The 23,324-nt window shown below is 35.3% G+C and overlaps 1 protein-coding gene across 1 annotated transcript in view; it reads right to left on the minus strand.

The window, feature by feature from the left end:
• Nucleotides 1–23,324, minus strand: part of cyribb (CYFIP related Rac1 interactor Bb) — a 122,436-nt gene that overhangs the window by 11,015 nt on the left and 88,097 nt on the right. The window contains 3 exon segments of the mRNA NM_207078.1: nucleotides 5,641–5,780; nucleotides 20,251–20,356; nucleotides 21,032–21,153. Of these exon segments, the coding sequence (NP_996961.1) occupies nucleotides 5,641–5,780; nucleotides 20,251–20,356; nucleotides 21,032–21,153 (368 nt within the window).

Below are 23,324 nucleotides of genomic sequence, written 5' to 3' on the forward strand. Positions count from 1 at the left end.
GCGTTAAAGCGCATTGTTGGCGTGTTGTTATTTTGAATAACTGAAATAGACCGTGCCATCTAAAAGCAGGTCCTACTGTAAGTCCACCACAGAGCTTAAGTTATGCGCGTATGCAGGTCCAAACGCTTACACACTGCTTAATACACACACAGGATGTACAGCAATACATAAAAATCTTTACATATGAAAAAAAAAATTAAATGTTACAAAAAATATTATTTTCCACATAAATGTAAAAATCACTGCCATCTTGGAGGGCTTTTTCAGTTTATTCATGGCACATTTGCATTTGTATAATGTTATTATTATTGTCATTTGCATATTTATATTTGTTTTAATAAAAATACTTTAGATTTGTCCACCTGTCGGGTTTTGGAGATGTATGCATCACCATATGCGGCATAAGACATGTGTTTGGATATACAGTTGAAGTCAAAATTTTCAGTTAATTTTAAATTAATTTTCACTGTTTTTTTCTGAAAACAAGAATTTTTTAAATAGCTGAAAAGCAGGAAAGAAATACAAATACAATTATGCTAATAACCATACCAGGCAAAAGGTGTCGAAATTACATGAAATATGATATAGTATAAGAAATGACCTTTGGATAAAAGGAAACTTGGAAATTTTATAGTATTTAAAATGACAAACAAAAGTCCCTGATATTCATGGACTTTCTAAAAGATTAGTTTTCTCTCTAAATTATAAACAGATTTTCATGAAAGTATTGAGCTAGGCTGGACAATATATCCTTTTAGAATCGATATCGCAATGTGTGAATCTGCAATAGTCACATCACAGGGTCAAGTTGCGATTAAAGTTGATCACAGTTCAGAATAAGTGATTTTTGGGGTCATTTCAAAACTTGAACCTTTAAACTGAGTAAAAGACTTTCATTTGTATGTGTTTTTAAGACCTGCAACTGTGCAAGATTTAAGCAAACTTATACCAAGAGGTTACAAAGATATATAAACCAAAATTAATTGTATTTAATTATTTAAACAATGAAAACTATATATATATATATATAATATATATACATATTATTTTATATATTCTGTTATCTGTTCAACTGTATTATATTTTATGCAGATACAACTTTACAAAATGATCCCATTCAATGTAAAATGATGACATTATTAATTAATTTTCACCTTTTTCTGAAAAACAATATATATTTTTTGCTCGTCTAAAAAACAGCTGAAAAGCAGAAAAAATGCAAGTACAATTATTTCTAATAATGATAACAGGCAAAAAGTGTAAAAATGACATAAAACATGATATGGTATAGAAAAAAATAGCTTTTGATTAATGGAAACTTGGAAATTTGATAGTAGTTAAAATGACAAACAAAAGTCCCTGATATTCATTGACCAGAAAAACTCTCTGATATTCAAAGTCTAGAATAGACCTTTCAGAATTGCATGATATTCCAGAAATTCCATGACCCCCGGGAACCCCGTTTAATCAATTTAAAAACAATGTATCATCATGACATGAGTAGCTCTTAGCCATTTACATTTTTTTACAGTGTTGGAGACCGTTGTTTTCAATAAAATCCAAATAATATCCTCAAATGACATCATTGTCAACAAAACTAATGCATGGCTGGAATCGAGTTCATACAGTGTACCGTCAGGCTAGACAGCCCGTCATTTCCCAGCAGCGCGCTGAGCTACGGCATTGGTGGGCTGAAGTAGGTCACTGCGCCAAGCTGAGAGGAGGGCATGGTTGGATGGAGGTTGGCATGCCACCTTACACCCCCTACCTTCTCGCATTTAGCAACCCCATCTGCGATGGGTGGGGGCCTCTTTAATTGGGACATCCCATCTCGGTGCCGCAGGGCGTTCGAGTGTATGTGATTGTTTTCATTAGAAAGAGCAGGAGATAAAGCCGCTAGTGTTGGTGCTGAGTTGAACAAGAGAACAGCCAGACGAAACGTAACATGATTTGTTTGGACACATAACCCGGGACAAATTAGGTGGTTTACAGTTCAGTCATTCAGGGTTGTGCGAGTGTCTCAATTTTGACATGGTCATAGGGCATAGAAATAGCTCATGCTGTCTTGACGAATAGAGGTATAAGTGTCTGTTCTGCTTTATTAGTCTGGCGTGCACAAACACAGCAGGTGTTTGTTTAAGCAGGGGATAAGACAATAAAAGAGAAATATCAAAAGATCGAAAGCTCTTTTTTTATGATCTTAAATGTCAAGAAAGGTTTGGTATGCACCTGGGGCAGTGAAAACTGATGCGTGCAATTATAAAGTAATTACCTTCTCATTAGCTGCCTTCTAATCACAATTAGCATGACATTGAGAATTGGAAGCTTGTAAGGGCATCACATTCTAGTCAGTCTCACCTTTTAAATAATAATGCTGAATATTTTTTTTAGATTTGCTGACTTGCATCCTGAGTTTTTAATGATAGATATATTTTAACTATGCATTTAATATTTTACGAGAGAACATTAATCTGATTTATTTCTACTCTCGACTATAGTGGTGTAACGGATCACGGTTGATCCATGATTCGTACCGATCACAAGCCAGAGTTCGGACACACGTGACCAGACAGATTAATACTTTTTTTGAATTCGTAGGTTAATATACAGATCATCTCCCACATCATTCAAATCACGTTTATGAAAGCATTTTGGCTTCCTTGTTAAATTTAATGATGACGGAAAAAGTTGTACCTTACTGTACCTAAATGCTTTCTTAGGTTATTAGTTAAAGGTGTTTTCTGTCACTGTTTGCTTATCCTGCATTAACGCATTCAGTGTAAAGCTGCACAATTAAACATTAAAAGATCATGATCTAAAACCCGCACAACTTGAATGATAAATGATGATTTGCACATATTTATTAATCATTAGAAGCGCTGCATTCAAATCTGTGTTTGATCGAGAGATTCAGTTTTGCACTTTTTCAGTTACAAACAGTCAATTAACACAGAAGTACTGGGAGAACAGCTTAAACTTTAGAAACTTTAAACACTGATGTTTATGGTACTTTTGTTAGTTCATGTTTGGACTACTGTAATACACTTGATAGTGCAGTTAACAGGTCATGTTATCGTTTGAAGCTTGTGCAAAATATTGCTGCTTACATGTTAACTAACAATTAGAGTAGTTGAGTAGTGAACACATAACACCAATTGTCTACTCCCTCCACTGGCTCCCTGTTAATTTTAGAATTGATTTTAAACTTTTGATGTTTGGTTTTAATGTGGTCAATGGCCTTGCTCCTACTTATTTATGTAAAATTTTAACACATTCCCAAACCTAGAGTTTTGCGACCTGCTGACCAACTTCTGCTTGAAGTTCCTCGTTCAAGATTCAAGCAGTGGGGTGATGGCACTTTTGCAGTGGCAGGTTCTAAACTTTGGAATACGTAAAATCACTAACCTGCCACTTTTTAAAGCCAAACTTAAGACCCACTTTTAATGCATAGCACTGACAATATGTTTTAATGTTTGTTGTAAATTATTGATGTTTATTGTATTGTTTTGCATTATCTGCTTTTTTGTGTTGTATAATTTGCTTTTATTTGTGTAAAGGACTATGATTGATTGATTGATTGATTGATTGGTTGATTGATTGATTGATTGATTGATTAATACTAAAGATTAAAATCACTGTTTAATGGATCTTGGTGTTTTAGCAATTACATTGTGTAACCAATAGGTGGTGACAAACAACCATTAAATTGATGTCACTGAATAGGTTTTCAAAAATGATCCACTTATAATGAAACAAAGTTTTTTGTGTGAATTGCTGAATCATTAATTGAAAATAAATATGATATGTTGTACAAAATGTTAGATTTCTATATTTAGCATTATCAGCAACAGCAGCAAATATCATTTTTGTATTAAATATTTTCCTTTTTTCAACTGGCTTTCTTAATTTTGATTTTTATTAAAATTACAGGTTCCAAGTTTTGTTTGTTAAACCAATGGTTTTTGCAGTAATATCTATGTATAAATGGAATGAAAAAGACATTTGTCTCTTCTCCCTTTTGCTGTTCCAAAAAATAGTGCTTGACTCAAAAACCTTAGTGGGATCTGAACTGTGAGATTAGTGACTATGTTTACATGGACATCAATTATCTGATTTTAATATGATTAAGATAGTATACTCTGATTAAGAGTCTACCATGTAAACAGTGATTTTTAATTAATTGAATTCAATTAAGGTCATAATTTAACTAAACAGAAATCGAATTAAGACATGTGGAGTATGCTGATTTAAGTCGCATTATTGAAGTGCTGTACAGACATGTAAACACCTTACCAAACCATTACCATTGTGTAGGACAGTCTGTACACACACGGCTGCGTGACGCTATTCTTTGCACCTACTGAGTCAGTAAAAAACCACACCTACATCACAAAATGCAGAGGTTTTTTTTCCCCATGCAGCATGTGGTATCAAATTCCATTAAAACAACACTCTTCCAGCAGTTCCTCGCATCCAATATCTCATTTGTCATGAGGGGCATGCATGAAACGTTCCTGACTGAAAGTGCCAAACTGCAGTTAAAGTCGACAAACTTAAAACGAAACTCAGAAGAAAATGTGAATAGCGTCATGGTGCAATGATGTTAATCAAACTATGTGCTATAACATGCAAAACAGGATCATGAAAGAAACATTTAAAAACTCATATAAACACCATAATCATCACATTGTCTTATTTAGCATATAAATAGATTACTGATGCCCATTTAAACGTAGTCATTGTTGTGAAACATAAAAACTACATTGCTCCGGTTACATTTCGTTACACCTTCCAGATGACAAATCTACTGGAGAATGCTGTCTAAATTTTAGTGAATCTGAAATACACTGCTTAGGGTGCATTTTGTTATACTGTATGTTTCAGATAGACTTTTACAAGGGGCTTTTCAGAAGGATCATCTAGCGAACAAATGACTTAAACTCAAATAATTGATTTTTTTTCCAAAAGCAAACAGGAGAAAAGTGAATTGTAATCACATAGTTTTACTTTGATTTTACATTGGTTTTAATATTAGTTTTTTTTTTTTTTTTTGTGGATCCCATGCTTAAATCAACTTAAACCAAAATGCTCTGCATTCCAAGTACAACACCATGAAAAATGAGCAACCATGCCAGCAAAGTTGTATACAGTATATAGAGATAAACACATGAACCAAAAAATATGATTACAAATTCTGCCGTTATATTGTTTATACCATTCAGTCGTTATGTGGTTTCTATTTTTGTGTTGTGCAAAGAACTGCACAAAAACGTTCCTTTATAAAGTCCCTTTAAAAATCACTAGTGAAAAGAAACATAAGTCAATGAGATCGAATTAATTTCATCCATCATTAATTTTTACCTAGAAACTGTAATCAAACATATGTTTAAGTACAATTTTCAGTTTTACAAAAAAATAGACTCAAAAACATGTTTCAAATGAGCCTGTGTTGACAATTTTTTTAATGAGACTTTTGACCAGCATTGTGCCAGCGATCTAGAATCAGTGCACACTTCACACTCAGTGACTCGACGATTGGATTGGTATTAACATTTAGCTTGTACTAGGATTCCATTTTATGCAATAATCACAACAGGAAAATAGTAAACAAAGAAATAATTAGCAGCATATGGTCCTCACCTTGAGCTCGTCAAAGCGCAGTGTGAAGTGCAAGATCTCAGCAAACTGTTTGGCGAGGGCCTGTTCTCTCTCCAGATGCTGTGTGGGGTCATCGTATGTCTCACTTGTGAGTGCTCTTAATAGACTGTGCAGCGCTGCTTCTGTAAAGGAATAGAAGAGAACATTATAATTGTTGTTGTTCATTATGGTTTTATCATAACATTTTACCTCTTTTTAAGATTTTTAAGTAATTTGTGTATCCAGAATGTGTCTGTAAAGTTTCAGCTCAAAATACCCATCAGATTATTCATTACACCTTTTTCTGTATACTGGAAATTTGAGCTGTTAAGACACTGTAGCTGTTTTTGTTGCCTGTGCCTTTAATGCAAATAAGCTGGTTCTCCCCGCTCACCGTTCCCATGTGCATTTCAGAGCCATAGAGATCTATTGCTCTGATGCATAAAGCCTTCGCATAGATATACAGCACAGTGACAGACAAGAATGAAGCATATCTCCATTACTACAATAAGAACTTTCCCGACTCCTATTTGATATATTTGTTGTGGAGTTGGGGCGAGGCAGTGGGGCAGTAGGTAGTGCTGTTGCCTCACAGCAAGAAGGTTGCTGGTTCGAACCTTGGCTCAGTTGGCATTTCTGTGTGAAGTTTGCATGTTCTCCCTGCCTTCGCGTGGGTTTCCTCCGGGTGCTCCGGTTTTGCCAACAGTCCAAAGACATGCGGTATAGGTGAATTGGGTAGGCTAAATTGTCTGTAGTGTATGAGTGTGTGAGTGAATGGCTGTGTGTGGATGTTTCCCAGAGATGGGTTGCGGCTGGAAGGGCATCCGCTGCGTAAAAACTTGCTGGATAAGTTGGCAGTTCATCACACTGTGGCGACGCCGGATTAATAAAGGGACTAAGCCGACAAGAAAATGAGTTAATTTAAGCCTTTCTGCAATGATGAGTCACACCTACTGTAATGTCGCTAAAAAGTGCAAACACGCACACACACATTTAGCTTTAGTTTGTGACAGGATACATGTTTATATTTACTGCTGTATGGACATCTTGTTATTGTACAAAATAACAAGTCCACAAACCGGGATTGAAGCATCATCTTTTATAACTGTACTGACATGCGGCTGTGGTGATGAATTACATAGTGATTTTACTGTATTTATTACAAACATTCACTCTTTTAAGATTGTTTTAAACTGGTAAAACTCATTCTTGAGGTGCAGATGATCACAGTAAGCTAAATAGATCTTTTAATCCCAGTTGCTTTGCACATGTCCTATCTTGTGGATATGATTCCGTATTACTATGGTGGCATGTTTATACACTGCTGTCATTCAATTTGGTAACGCATTTGGGAAACCTCACTCAAACGTCATGTTATGGTGGGCCTAAAAATGGAAGGTTGAGCTATTTTCAACGTCAGAAATTTATAAAAAAGAGACTTACTGTCTTTATATCACCCCGAAATGTCTGTGGACACTATATGTACACACAGTTCTGTCCAAAAAGTTGTCTTTCATCATAGGTGCCCTCTAAAGTCTTAAAATGGATTGTTGTTTATTCATTCATTCATTTTCTTGTCGGCTTAGTCCCTTTATTAATCCCGGGTCACCACAGCTGAATGAGCCGCCAACATATCCAGCACGTTTTTACGCAGTGGATGCTCTTCCAGCCACAACCCATCTCTGGGAAAGGATTGTTGTTTATGATGTTCAAATAATCTGACACACAAATGGAACAAAAATACATCATAACCATTCCAGTCATATATTCTGTATGGGCTGATTTATAAAAATATTTAGTTTGCCAATTATATTCTGTACGAATCTCAAAATTAGTGTAAAATCGAAAACAGAAGTTTAGCTGATAGAAAACATATGATAAGAAAAATCCATCCTAGCATGCATCATCATGAAACAGCTGGAATCATACATCAAAAACTAATAGGGTATATGCCGTGCTAGTTATTGTGAACTTTTTTCCATTTTATACGGTTCTTTTACAGCATCGATGTTGTACTGTCATTAAATTACATTCAGTTAGATAAACCTTGGCATTCATTTAGTTGCTCAAGCTTAAAACGAGACAAAAAGCTGTTTACTCGCTCGTGCCCGTCAGAATCGGCAGGCTAGTGCAGAAGTTCTATTGAATATACAGGGGTAAAATAAATGCTTATATTATAAAGACATGGCGGGGGAAAATGTAATTTAATGCAGTGCTTCTTGTACAATCTGATACCCACTTATTCTAAGTGTAAATAAATAAACACACACACACACACAGATCGTTGATTTTTAAAGAAAACAGACCTTAAACGCGCCGGTTTTTGCTTGGCATACAATTCGCCGGAATCGCTTAACTCAGATTACTTGCTAATTAAAAGTGCTATCAGCATGCTTCAGCATATACCCTATTATTGCTATTTATATCAAATGATCAAACTATGTTCTCATGGCACACTCCAGAATACACAAAAGGCACACTACTCCATTACTGTCTTAAGCTGCACGAGTACATTATTTTAATACATTGTAGATGATAATTCTATATTTTTTCCTTTTTTGCCAAATTAAGCTATATGCATAAAATAAAGATTAAAGGGGTGGTCCACTACAATATCATATTTTAAACTTTAGTTGAAGTGTAATGTAGCTGTGTGAACATAAACAGCATCTCTGAATGTAAAATGCTCAAAGTGCAATGCAAAGGGAGACCTTGGTTTTTTCAGAGTTAGCTTAGCAAAGCCTACAATGAACGCATTTTGGGGACTACAAAAAATACTTCCTTGACTTGGTGTGTCGTGGGAAGTTGTAAATGACAAATAGGCAATGTGACACAAAATGTAATCGTTTCTTCTCATATAATGTGGCATCATTCAAGACAACCGATACCAATTCTGCGACCCCATCGCAGAAAGTCTAGCATGTATAACTTTCTTCCAATCTTCATGCAGGTTTTGTCTCGTGGGTGACACTGGACAATAGGAGCACATCATTTCTCAGTCATATCCGCGGGTGCTGCCATTAATCCATGGGTCAGGCAATCAAAAAATAGGCTGCATATTTACTTATAGGTGGGTTTCAGGTGGATAAGATCAGTCATTGATTATGCAAACTTTAACTACTTTCTCTAAAGTATTTAAGTGTTTTAAGCAATTTTATTTGACAGACTGGCACAAATATGCAGACATCTCCCATCTCACAATGAGTTTCTGAGTTCTCTCATCCAGTTCATTCTTCCGAAGTAATCTGGAAACACGTTCAGTGCTGCTAATAAGTTGTAAAAGCCTTTCTTGCTTATTTAAAATACTTGATTAAACTAATTAAAATTAAACTCACCGGCAATGGATGATTTTGTCATTAAAATCTCTCCCAGTTCAGTGTTGTATTCGGGTAAAATCTCCTCAAAGGAGCAGCTCCAACAAGCAGAAGCTGTGAACTACGACCTGTAAGTGCTTTTATTTGTTAAATTGATCATGACATGCACAGTGTCTAGAGTTAACGGTATACTGCAGCAAAGATGTAAACAATGGGAAATGCTGTTTGGCACCACTAACGATTTAGCTACAAATTCATATTTATCAGTCAAACCACTGTATACGCACACGCACACACACACACACACACACACACACACACACACACACACACACACACGCAGCTTCTCTCTATGTGTGTGCGACTTTGCAGTGTTTCTCTATAGACAGCTTTCCCGCGTTCTACATCTCAGATAATGAACTCGCAAAAGATATGTGAAGGATTCATATTACTTACACATGCTTATTCCGAATGTATGTGAAAGATGTCATGTAACGCGTTGAGTTAAAAAAAATACAGGAGAGCTCGCCTAACTCGTGTAGTGGCAGAAAAATAAATCAAGGTTCACACAGGTCGCATCCCACATCTTGGGCTTTATTCTTCTGTCAACAGGGCCACTGTATATTACAGAAAATAACTTAATCCGAGCATCAGAGAAAAATAAAAATAAACATCAGTCCCACGCACATGCACTTCTCGTGTTACACACATCTACAGACTGTTGACACACACACATACAAAGGCGTTCTCTCCTAAAGGAGCCGCACCCCATTTTCACTTGTTACAGACCTTTGTCAGATTTTATTTTAGAGAGCAGGCATGAGGTTGACTGACTGTCTACACAGCACAAAAGTGCGTGCTTGTACGGGCGTGACGTGGAGACGATCCACAGCACATTATGACACATGACCAATCAGAGTCACTTAAGGGCGGATCTTTCAGAGGAACTAGGAAATAGGACAGTGTTTTTCATGTTACCATGAAAACAGCAGCCCTCACGGCCAAAAAACGGACCGACCCACCAGGAATACTCTCAGTCCTCCCAATTAGCCAATAGGGGGCTGCATGTGGACATAAAACAAAGTCTAAATAGCATGTAAAAATCTAATTTACAACAAAATTGTGGCAATGGCGAGTGGCTAGTAATGTTGAAAAACTACTAACCACAGTGGCTGCTGATTAAAAACGGTAATGTTAAGCTCTGATTACAGTTATATTTAAATTCTTACAAAACATATATATAAAAAAAAACAAGGTGCCCCTTTATTTTGATGGTCTATTTTAGTATTAGTAGACTGTCTGCTTATTATCTGTTCAAACTGCTCCTTCAACAGACATTTAACTGACTATAAGAAACTTTGCAAGTACATGTCAACTTACACTAACCCTAACCCCAACCTAACATTCTACTCATAACCTAATGAGAATTAGATGGCATGTAGATGCAATGCCATTTCAATTCAACAAGCGAACCATCAAAATAGAGTGTGACCATAAACAAAAACCAAAGTACCCTATGATGTTAAGTTTGCAAAATTGCTCAAGAAAGTCCTAATGCATCGTAAGAGACAGCAATGGAAAAAATACAAGCAGAGTCTGGCTAGAGTGGCTTTAAATAAATGAATAAAATAAAAGACATACAAAGAGCATACAAATTAAATCTGTTCGAAGAGAATGCTAGTATTTTCAGCTAACTTTATGTGTGTTTGTGTGTGTGTGTGTGTGTGTGTGTGTGTGTTTATTAATTTACACTTAGAAACAGTAGCAATTAATCCTGTATAAAAATGTAGAGAGCAAGTAGCTTTAGTAACTCCCATATGGCCCAGAATAACCAAGTGTTTTTAAAATGTAAAGTTTACATGGTCAAGCCTATGTAGTCACACAGATTTTTTTTTCCCAGTGAAAAAAAAAAAAGCGGAAAGGGAATTTTCAGGCTTGTGACTCGAGCAGCCTTGTGCAGAGTAAATTGAGCAGATTTGCTGTACGGTAATGACCTCCATCTGCTTTAGTCGGCTTGGCAGGGCAGAGGAGCTGATTAAAAATGGCTATGGAAGCACACTATTCTCTTCCCAGTCAAAACAGAGCTTGAGACGAGCGGCTTTTAAGGGCGCATGCTGCGAATGGAGTGCGAGTCAAGGGCAGCGGATGAGGGGAAAAAAAAAAAAAGAGCAGGATGAGTGAGTGTACGTCCCATCATATCACATCAGGAGAACCCAAGAGACAAGAGTCAAAATGTTAAAAAAAATAAACAAAAATTTGAGGAATCTTTTTGTATATGGTAATATAATGATGTTTGTGTTGCATCTTTTTTTTTTGTATTCTCCTGTCCAAGGACAGCAAATGAAATTTACAATTCTCGTGTATTTTTCAGACTTTCCATTGCCATTGTTAAATGAATAAAAAATAAATCAGATAAAATAAAACCCGAGTAATTTAAAAGGAAAAGGGTCATTAAAAAATGGAAAACAAAAGAAAACACGCATGCATATTTATATATAATACACAAATCTGTAATAATTGCTTCTGATTGGTCAATCATGGCATTCTAAGGTGTGTTCCCCCAACATATTCAATGCAATTCAGTTTCAGTTTATTTTTATAGCGCTTTTCACAATAATTATAGTTTTAAAGCAGTTTTACAAAAAGATGCATGATATTGCATTACACTTTAATTAACTAACTACTAATTACTTAATCAGTTAACATTATTATATATTTAGTTAATGTGCAGTTAATATTATTAGTGCTATTTTTAGCCACCTTAAGAAATATACATTTTTTTTTCAAATGGCAACAGTACAAATCACAGATGTCTGATTACTTTATTAAAGTCCTGTTCAGATCACATGTTTTTGTCACAATTTTGTCACAATTTCCTTGACTTGGGGTGTCGTTACAAAATTTAATCGCTTCTTCTCATATAATGTGGCATCGTTCAAGACAACCGATACCAATTCTGCAACACCATCACAGAAAGTCTAGCATGTATAACTTTTTTCCAATCTTCATGACACGTTCTGTCTCGTGGGTGACACTGGACAATAGGAGCACATCATTTATCAGTCATATTAGCGGGTGCTGCCATTAATCCGTGGGACAGGCAATCAAAAAATAGGCTGCATATTTACTTATAGGTGGGTTTCAGGTGGATAAGATCAGTCATTGATTATGCAAACTTTAACTACTTTCTCTAAAGTATTTAAGTGTTTTAAGCAATTTTATTTGACAGACTGGCACAAATATGCAGACATCTCCCATCTCACAATGAGTTTCTGAGTTCTCTCATCCAGTTCATTCTTCCGAGGCAATCTGGAAACATGTTCAGAGCTGCTAATACATTGTAAAAGCATGTCTTGCTTATTTGAAATACTTGATTATACTAATTAAATTGAAACTCACCGGCAATGGATGATTTTGTCTTTAAAAATGAAAACAGTTTAATATAAGTTTCTCTGAAACTTTGAATATTTCACTTTAATTTTATTTAGGCTATAGATTAGCTATTTTGTTATTTAACAAACCAGTTTGGCACTGAAGCATACAGCGGACTGGTTATTCTTGTTTATATAGTAGATAACTGACCAAAAAATACATTAAAATTAAGATACCAAATGAAATTTGTTTCGAAAAGATTTTTTTTCAAGAAAAATATACAGATTTTTTTGTGTGTGTGCCTGTCCACTAGCTGTGTGGGTAGATGATGTGTTTCCACTGCAATTGTTGTATAACAAACCTCTTTTATAAGTTTGCAATTTTTTATATATATATCATTATTTTGTCTTGAGCATCTGATTTTTTTCTTGGTGCTGATGTGCTTTCATTTTCTCCCTCTCACTCGTGGCACGTTCAGGTGAGGGAGTCTTTAATAAGCAACCCCGGAAAATATACATTTAGATTTAAAAAAAATATCTTAATATTAAAAAGGAAATGCGTTTGATCCTATCACTGTCACAATGAATTCCCTTAAATAATGTAGCCTAGTTGTCAGCAAGCATGAGTGTGCATTAAGATTGACTTAAGACGAAATAAACATTAAAATTAATAAGTAACAAAAATATTTTTATAACAACACTTGTGACTGTTTTGGGAAATAACGCTCATCGTAGATGTTGTGGGGTAACTGATCATGAAGGAACATCTAGTCTGGCACCTTTGTTACCCACAACAGGTCAAGATTTTATCAATACAAAACTCGCAACCGACTATAAAAATACTGTGATCTGACTGGGGCTTAACATAACTCATTTTTTATTACTGTCTGGGTCACAAAATCAGCATTACGAAAGTAAATATACAGAGGTTGTACTTGAACATGAGTTTTACAAAGTAGTAAAGCATCAAATAAGCACTTACAAAAGGGGAAAAAAACAAAAGAACAAACAACATATAAAATAAATAAGATGAAATGTTAAACAAATTAAAAAGGAGAAATATATAATACAGTTGAATTATTAGCCCCCCCTGTTTATTTCTTCCCTAATTTCTGTTTAACAAATAGAATCATTTTTCAACACATTAATCTAAACATTAATCTAAACATAATATTCACATTTAATAATTGATTTCTAATAACTGATTTTTTTATCTTTGTCATGATGACAGTACATAATATTTGACTAGATATTTTTCAAGACATTTTTATACAGCTTAAAGTGACATTAAAGGCTTTACTAGGTTATTTAGGTTAACTAGGCAGGTTGGGGTGATTAGGCAAGTTACTGTATAATGATGGTTTGTTCTAATAATTTTGAGCTAGTTTAATGACCTTAAAATGATTTTTAAAAAATTTAACTGCTTTTATTCTAGCCAAAATAAAACAAATAAGACTTACTCCAGAAGAAATACTGTAAAAATTTGCTTGCTCTGTTAAACATAATTTGGGAAATATTTAAAAAAGGGAAAAAAAAAATCTCAAAGGGGGTTTAATAATTCTGATTTCAACTGTATACATGTATAATACTGAATAATAAAACATTTTTAATAGCTTTCAGATTTTTAGAAAAGCAATAGAACTAATGTACTGTTGAAGGTTTATGTTGAGAGAACTTACAACAGTGTATATTGAATTTTGCAAGAATTAAAAAGAGGTTAATAATGAAACATTCATTACTTTTATCATCAGGACTATTGAAAAATCCCAAAAGGATATCCTTAAAAGATGACAAGCATCCTTGTATTTATTTATTTATTTATTTATTGTATTTTAATTATTATTATTATTATTATTATTTTGCGATAAATAACCACAGAAAATTCAATCTAAAAGCATCGTGTATGAGGGCAATAATAACAACCCTGAGGGCCAATAGTTATTATAAGTAACAAAGTTAAGTCGTTAAATCACACTTCAAGCTGGATATTAGTATCCTACGAAGTAACTAGTAAAATAATCTACAGTCATCATGATAAAAACAAATAAAAAATTTATATTAAAACTTTTATGTATAAAAAATGTAATGAAAAAATCTTCTCTCCGTTAAACACCTTTTCTTAAATATCAGAATAGTCCCTCCATAGCCAGTCTGAAGACTTAAAAGTGTTTAAAACACAGCAGTGTGCCTATTTCTCAATTATAACAGCACTGACACTCCTGAATTTTGACTTAATATGCACAGATAGCTTCATTGTCAGACAAGAGCACTACATGTCAAGTGATCAGTGTAGTTTAGCCAAGCGTGCCAATGATGAGCGTTTGCGCCAAAAGCCGTTTTTGTGTTCTGGAGCAGAAAGCGCGGGAAAGCTACGTGACCTAGTTTGGTGAGTTATGTAACGTATGGCAGACGCCTGACCAGGGTCTGCGCTCATTGACTACACATTCAGAGGCCATTACAGGGAATTAAAGGAGATGGTTTCGAGGGCTTTTAGGCATAACCATCATCAACCCACTTTGTCTTAAGTCGATAACATTGCTGTGTTTTGATGGCCTAATGCTAAAGAATCCATATGATCGGGTGTATACTGTATATGATATGTTTGTCATACATTTTAGTAAGAGATTTGTCTCATTTAATTCCATCATCAACTGGTGGTCTACTGCAATATCTGTTCCCAGTGTTTTCTGCTAGATTATGAAAGAAGCAGCTGGTGTACTTCCCAGGGGTTGCTAGGTGTGTTAGTGTTCATTTGATCTGCAAGATGTTTACGGCTCAATAAAAACTGAATGAAACAAAGAGTGCTGCTGGCTGCACATTTAAAGAAACAGTTCACCTACAAAAGTGAATAAGAGGAAAAGTAACTCTTTATTGCACTTTATTTTATTGTAATATTGCACAACTGAACTGTACAATATTACAATGGCAAATAATAGGAATATTTTGTGATTTTTGGCCAACTTGTGCTGCCGTACAAACAAACAACAAAAACTATAAATTTAACTTTTAAAAAATGTAAATTCTGATTTAACACAAAAATGATACAATTTTTATGATTTATTTTTTCCCCAGAAGAAATCATCCAGTCTCGTCTGTTTGTGTTCCACACATTACACAAAAAAAAGATTTTAGGTTATTTACAATACACAGCTTATTTGTATGTGGGCGAATCTAAAATACAGTATTTGTTGATTTCTTTTGAAATTTTGACTTTATATTTACTTAGATTCTACAAAATATAAAAACATAGCCTTTTGTGTTCTGCACTGTAAAAAATATCTGAATTCAAAGATGTTTTAGGTTTATTTACCATTGTGAATTGCAATATAGGATGTTGATCTCTGACTTTTGATGTTCCAAACAGGGCTGCACAGGGTGACATGGCCACAGGTTACTCACTGAAGCTAAGCAGGGCTGAGCCTGGTCAGTACCTGGATGGGAGACCACTAGGGAACACTAGGTTGCTGTTGGAAGTGGTGTTAGTGAGGCCAGCAGGGGGTGCTCAACCTGTGGTCTTTGTGAGTCCTAATGCCCCAGTAAAAGTGAAGGGGACACTACACTGTCAGTGGGCGCCGTCTTTCGGATGAGACGTTAAACCGAGGTCCTGACTCTCTGTGGTCATTAAAAATCCCATGGCACTTCTCGTGAAAGAGCAGGGGTGTAACCCCGGTGTCCTGGCCAAAGTCCCTCTTTTGGGCCATATGATCATGGCCTCCCAATCATCCCCTTCCACCGAATTGGCTCTATCACTGTCTCTCCACTCCACCAATAGCTGGTGTGTGGTGAGCACACTGGCGTCGTTGTCCTGTGGCTGCCGTCGCATCATCCAAGTGGATGCTGCACAGTGGTGGTGGTGTGAAGAGACCCCCCCCCCGCCCTCATGATTGTGAAGCGCTTTGGGTGTATGGCCATACACAGTAAATGTGCTATTTAAATACACATTACATTACAAAATTCAACTTCAAGTTACAGTAAATAACAGTTTGTCCCAAGATAAATACAGTAGTTCTGCTGTCCCTCAGTGTTGTGTGAGCTCATCAATTCTGTTTAGGTCATATATTACGATTTTTATACGTTATATGCTCAAGCAGACACTCATTCATTCATTCATTTTCTTTTTGGCTTAGTCTCTTTATAAATTAGGGTTCGCCACAGCGAAATGAACCGCTAGCTTATCCAGCACATGTTTTACACATCGGATGCCCTTCCAGCCACAACCCACATGAACACGGGGTGAACATGCAAACTCCACACAGAAACCCTAACTGACCCAGCCAAGGCTCGAACCAGTGACCTTCTTGTTGTGAGATAAACGTGCTACCCACTGCCCACTACCCACCACGTCGCTACAGCTTAAATTATAAACAATTATTTAAAACTATTTGAGCTGTTATACAGTAAAACAAAACCTATTGTACTTATTGTATTCAAATGAATGAGACTGCTTTGCTTTTAAAGATCTCCTCGTGTTCATTTATTAGGCAAAAACACAATTTACGGTGCTTTCACATCTGTAGTTCGCTTCATTTGGTCCGGACCAAAGGTTATAAATGATACATTGTTGCATCTTCTGCCGTCTTTGGGTTGTTTTCACACCACACTGCTGGCTTTGGTCCGAACCAGTTGAAACGAACCAAAATGCAGTCATCTGACAAAATCCACATCTCTCATTGGCCAGATGTTGTTGAACATATTTCCTAAACTGCTTATTGATTGGTCAGAATTCACGTGCGGGAAAATGCCAGTGAACTCCCGCAGGTAAACAAAACCTTTTACTCTGGAGGGATGACTGCGCTGGCTGATTGTATCCCTTTAGACAAACTATACATTACGAAAATGAAGCGCGGCTGGAAAACAGTGTTTAATGCATCGCTCGTCACTTCAGGAGGAGACGTGAATTAATTTTGCTAAATTGCGACATGGTCATCTTGCGTATATATTACCAACGATCCATCAGGTAATGTTTTCCCCTCTCTCTCTCTGTTGGTAAAACGCTGTCAACAAATATTTTTCCTCCATATCCCATAATGCACAGCGCATCGGCCTACGGCAGCTGAATTGGTCCAAAACGCACAGTACTTTTTGCAGTTGGACCTGTTTTAGTACGGATCATATTCTCACCACAAACGAACCGCTCCAGGGTTCGTTTGAAAGCGTACCGAGACCAGCTCTTCAAGCATGTCTCGGTACGCTTATCTGGTCCGCTTTTGGTGCGTACTCGAATACGATTGCTGCTTTCTCACCTGCCCAAACGAACCGTACCAAAAGGGGAAACGAACTCTAGTGTGATTCAATCAAACTAAATAAGGCAGGTGTTAAAGCACCCTTATTTGATATATTTTCACTGCGCTCCTAAAATTCTTTAAATGTGCCCCTAACTTTTTAACTTAGGAGCGCATGTGCTACTCTTGAAAAAAGTAAGTGTCAAGCCCTGAATATGGCCCTACTCACACTATGCCATCCGTACCATGCCCAGGCCCTTTTCCCAGATCGTTTGAGACGTGTGAGTGTGCTGAATCGGGCTCAGGCATGGTTCACTTGGCCTGCCCTGGCCCGGTTGGAAGAGGTGCTGCGCACCTTCAGCAAACCTCGTAATTCCTGCAGCACGAGGGTTTTATGATTGTTTATTAGCGTCAAAAGTGGCTAATCTGTTCGGCGAAATATCTGACTGTGTGTCACCGCATCCCACTGCGCTGAGCGAGAGCGCTTACTAAACAACACAGAATCAATGACGTAAGCATGCCCAGGACTGATTGTAATGTGAGTGCGGGCCATCGGAGGAGACGGGAGGGGGGACAAGCATGCTTTGGCCCAGTTCGTTGCAACTGTACATAGTGTGAGTATACCCTAAGTGTGTATTATAAAAGACTGGATTCATAGAACTGGATTGGAAAGGTGTTATTTCCAAATCATATGCATTATAAGTTTGTAGAAGTTATACATCAAAAATGAAAATGAAAAATCACTGAACTTGAACACGTATATTAGCATCCATTAATTTTCACTAGTTGTAGTAGTATTTTTTTTTTCAAAGTATGCTTTAAATGCTTTAAAAAATTGTTAAATTTCTGTAGACAAGAAATATATGTACTTTATGTCATTTACTTTAAAAATGTGGGCAATCCATTGTAGAATAATTTTGTTTTAAAAATATTTTGTTATTCTTATTTTTAAATTTAACAATAGGGGTGCGACCAGGTAGGGTCTACAAGACATTGTGCAGAGGGGCCTCTGAATTCTAAATGCAGGCCTGCTCTAATCAAGAGTCTACAATGTAAACAATGATTTTTAATTATCTTAAAGGACAACAGACACATACTGCAGAGGAAACATTTATAGGCTGGTGACGCAATGACGTTAATGGATCTATGTGCTATAACATGTAACTTGGAATCATGAATGTAACATACAAAAAGCAACTCATGTACACACCTGAATCATATTATTGTCTCACTCAGATTAAGGTAAATCATTAGATCACTGATGTCCATGTAAAAGTAGTCACAAGCCCCGAACCCAGAAAAAAGGAGTTCCCTGATTTTGATGACAGCCTTTCCACAGGTTAGTAGTAAGCTAATGTAATGTTAATAACATAATGCAAATCTTGCAGTCATGCTAATAAACAAATGATCAAAATAAATGTATTAGTGCAATTCAAATTAATAAAAAATATATATGTATGAACTGATGTTAACTTTAAACTTATATATATATATATATATATAAACTTAAACTTAATACATATATATAGTTAAATTATAATTATTAAAATTAAAATAAAAAAGGGTCCCACTTTATATTAAGTGGCCTTAACTAATATATACTTTCACAGGAATTAATAGTTTGTTACAATGTACTTATTGTGTAAATACATGTATTTACTGTGTACTTATGCTTGATTAAATACATGTATGTAACTACATCTGTCATTAACGTTTGTAATTACATTTTTAAATACACTGTTGACCATCCCTTACACCTTAACCCACCCTTTTCCTACCCATGCCACCAAACCTGTCCATAACCCAACCTCTACCCCAACTTAAAAGCACCACAAGTGTTCTCAAATACATTATAAACACAGTAAGTACATTGTATTTATTTTTTGATGTAAGTACATAGTAGTTAAGGACACTTAATATAAAGTGGGACCTAAAAAAGTATTGGTTCAGCACTCGTTTTGGCACTGGTACCGTTTTAAAGGTATCGATTTAGCACCGGTATCGAAATAACCCCAAACGATACCCAACCCTACTTGGTAATACTTTAGAAAAACTATCCTTTATAACTAGTTAATAGATCATTAATAACTGTTAGTTAATGGGTTATAAATGACTTGTTAAAAAAAAGTTAATAGTTTTTTAAATTATTTTTAACTGTGACTTATATATAGCCAATAGATAACTAACAAGCTGTTATAAATCAAGTAAATCAAGTTATAAATGACTTTATGAATGAATGAATGAATGTATTTTAATGATGTATAACTACCTAATAAATTAGTAATAGATCATGAACAAGCTGTTGGTAAATTACTTACTAAAGACTTGTTAAGTATCAGTTAATAGCTTGTATATATTATTGGGACGTTATTCTAAAGTTGCAACTATTCTTTTATTAACGTAGTTATATACTATATATAATTAGGTAGTTATACATCATTAAAATACAGTTAACAAGTCATTTATAACTCGTTAACTAACAGCTTGTAAGTTATCTATTGGCCATCTATAAGGCACAGTTATACATAATTAACAAAGGATTAACTTTTATTTAACAATTCATTTTAAACCATTAACTAACAGTTATTAATGATCTATTAACTAGTTATAATGGATAGTTATTCAAAAGTGTTACCGTAACAACAATTTTCACGTGGAAAAGGTTGTTTTGCATTCATACTTAAGCAATAAAAAAGCTTATTGTACCTAATCTCTGTGAGAATTCATAGAACTTCTTTAGTTTGCCTACTAATGGCACCACAGCAGCCCATGCCTGGTCTTGTAATGCCTCATCATTAGGGTTCTGGATTGCCTGTAAAAACAAACAGCACATCACAATATTACAACATCTGGAGAGTTATAAACGTTTCCACGAGTTTACACGGGGCATATTATTTTATGACAGTATGAGGCTGTGCTCAAGCTGCTTATGTGAGATGAGGTTTTTAAATGATGTGCTTTTGAGGGTGGCAATTTGAAGATGTAAATTACGCCAAATCCAAACACACAAGGTTTCTTTGATTTATTTTACTTTCCATTATGACACTGGACAGAATGTCTAGTCAATGCTTTTGCACTCTACCTTAACTTGCTTTTCAATTTTTAAATACATGCGGCTCATTAAAATAATTACTGTTCTGACATAAAAAAAGGAATGTGCCACGTTCTTTTGAGCAAATTAAAAGAGAGAGCGAGAAAAAAGAAAACATTCACTTTCATTCTGCTGAAGATGCCAGTCCATGGCAACTGTATCTGTATAGCAACAGTATCCGTGGCAACAAGAGTATCATTCACACTGACACTCACTCAAACTGAGGCGTGAATGAGCAAAACAGAGAATTTCAAATCACGCACACGCAAGATGTAATATGAAGCCACCGATATTGTTCCCTCAACACAATCTGTGTTCATTTTTCATGAACAACTTGATATGTGCATACATATGAATCAAACACAATCGTCTGTCATCTGTTGAGTGTGTATGTACCTCTCGTATCTCTTGGCCTGCGCCTTTATATGCTTGCAGTTCGTCAAGTATTCCCAGTGCATCTTTTAGGACGACATCCACTTCTTCCCACGTTTCCCGCTCTGCTTCTGTTGGCTGGGCATCTTATGGAAGAGAGAGAAAAAAAAAAAACTAGCAATGAATAGAGTGCATTTCAAGGTTTTTATTCAATAGGTCTTTCAAGGGCACATTTCATCAGTGTCTGACACATTTAGAGCAAATTCACTGGATGTCTTCAATGCATGAATGGGCATCAGAGCTTCACACCTTAGAGAATGAAGCAAAATTAAAATGAAGACAAATAGAAAAAGCAAACAGAATATATGGGTAAATTCGTTATTAATGGTTCAAGACACCCTTGAGTACTTTTGTTTTGAAATTTTACCATTTGTGTGAGTCAAGCATCGGTTAAGACAACGTTAGAGCAAACTTCATCCTTTGGGGATTTTGGGGGCAGGATCAAAATTATTGACGTAGCGCAAATCTGCTAGTGAAGTGATGACGTGTTGGTTTTTCATTAATATTCATAGATGAGTTTTCCTATCCTATTAGAAGACCCTGCTTCCTAATTATTCATGAGAGCACGAGCTTTCCAAAGGCAAGGCAGACCTGCCAAGCTGTGAGACCCAATGACTGAGTAAGACCACATCCGTGTATGGAAAGCAGTATAAAGCCGTTAATGAAGGGGTTGTAACATCATGTGTTTGTTTCCATGATTCACAGGGTTTATTGCATGTTTTTCCCTGCAATGCTGTTAGTGCTTTTATAGCAAAGCTATTGGTTTACAGCAAGCACTTTTGTCGGGAGGGCTGTACCAGAATGGCAGACTTTTTGTTTTATCAGTTGAGTTTGTTATCAGTCAGACACATCACCTAAATCCTTGCTGCTGTTCGCCTATTTCTAAAATCCTAAAGGCTTTTAAAAGGAAGGCTACTGATTGGAATAGATAGTGAAAGAGACCTGCTGCACTGCCACACTGCGTCTGCATTCAGACCTGGGGATTCAGAAGGAGAGAAATCCCCCTCATTTATAGTGTTTACATGATTATCTTAATAATGATATAACAAATTGTTGTATGTATTTGAAATTACAAATAACATATGTAGCTGGGCATATAAGTACTGTTTATTTCTTTGCATTTTAACTTTGTAAAGGAAAAAATCATGTGTCTCCCTCATGGTGTTTCTCATTTTGTGAGCCAACTGACAACAGTTGTTCGCTCACTTCTTTCTCCTCCTGCTGTCGGCGTTCAGTTTTTACATTTACAAAGTCTGCCATGTAAATAGCAAATGTGCCATGGCAAGACGAAAAGGACTTTTAAAGGGAAAGTGAGATGAGACTCTGATTGGTTTAATGCACGTTATGCTAAAAACATTCTTACAACTCATTATAAAAAAATAAGTACAACCCTGTTAGACCATGCACCAGGGGACAGAGTCTATTTTTCCACCATTAAAATAGCAAAAGTGGATTCGGCCAAACACTTAATGCTTTTGCGCCATGTGCTTCAGACTTTGAGTCTAGATTGTTAAAATAGAGCCCAATGTTTTTAAAATATTAAATTATTTTTAAAACGTTTTTAAGTATTTCTGTTTCAAATGAATTATGTTCTTTTGAAATTTCTTTTAATAACAATAAAAACTGTTTTCAACACTGATAATAATAATAATTATTGCTATTTTAATACTAACAATACTACTACTACTACTAATAATAATAATAATCATAATAATAATAATAATAATAATAATAATAATAATAATAATAATAATAATAATAATAACAATAACAATAACAATAATGTCTTAAAGGGTTAGTTAAATGAAAATATCTAATTTGGTTATTAATTCTGTTATTAATCATGTTGTTCACATACCTTCTTTCATCTTCGTACTGCAAGCGTCCTGAGACATTCAAAGTCCAGAAAAGGAAACAAAAACTTTCCAAGTGATTTAAGTGGTTCAAGTGTAATCATACAAAGCACCAAGAACCTTTTTGTGTGGCAAAAAAATAAATAAAATAAAAATAATTGTATATATATATATATATATATATATATATATATATATATATATATATATATATATATATATATATATATATATATATATATATATATATATATATTTGCCTTCCACAACAAATCATGGGGTCAGAAGTACAACATGCACATGTTGTATTGCCCATAATAAACACATTTCCTGACGAACAAAGCTATTATTATTATTATGTATTTTATTTGGCTCACAAAAGGGTTCCTGGATCTTTATATGAT

The sequence above is a fragment of the Danio rerio genome, chromosome 24, assembly GCF_052040795.2.
Source record: "Danio rerio strain M-AB ecotype USA chromosome 24, GRCz13ab, whole genome shotgun sequence".
In the NCBI taxonomy this organism is placed as follows: Eukaryota; Metazoa; Chordata; class Actinopteri; order Cypriniformes; family Danionidae; genus Danio; species Danio rerio.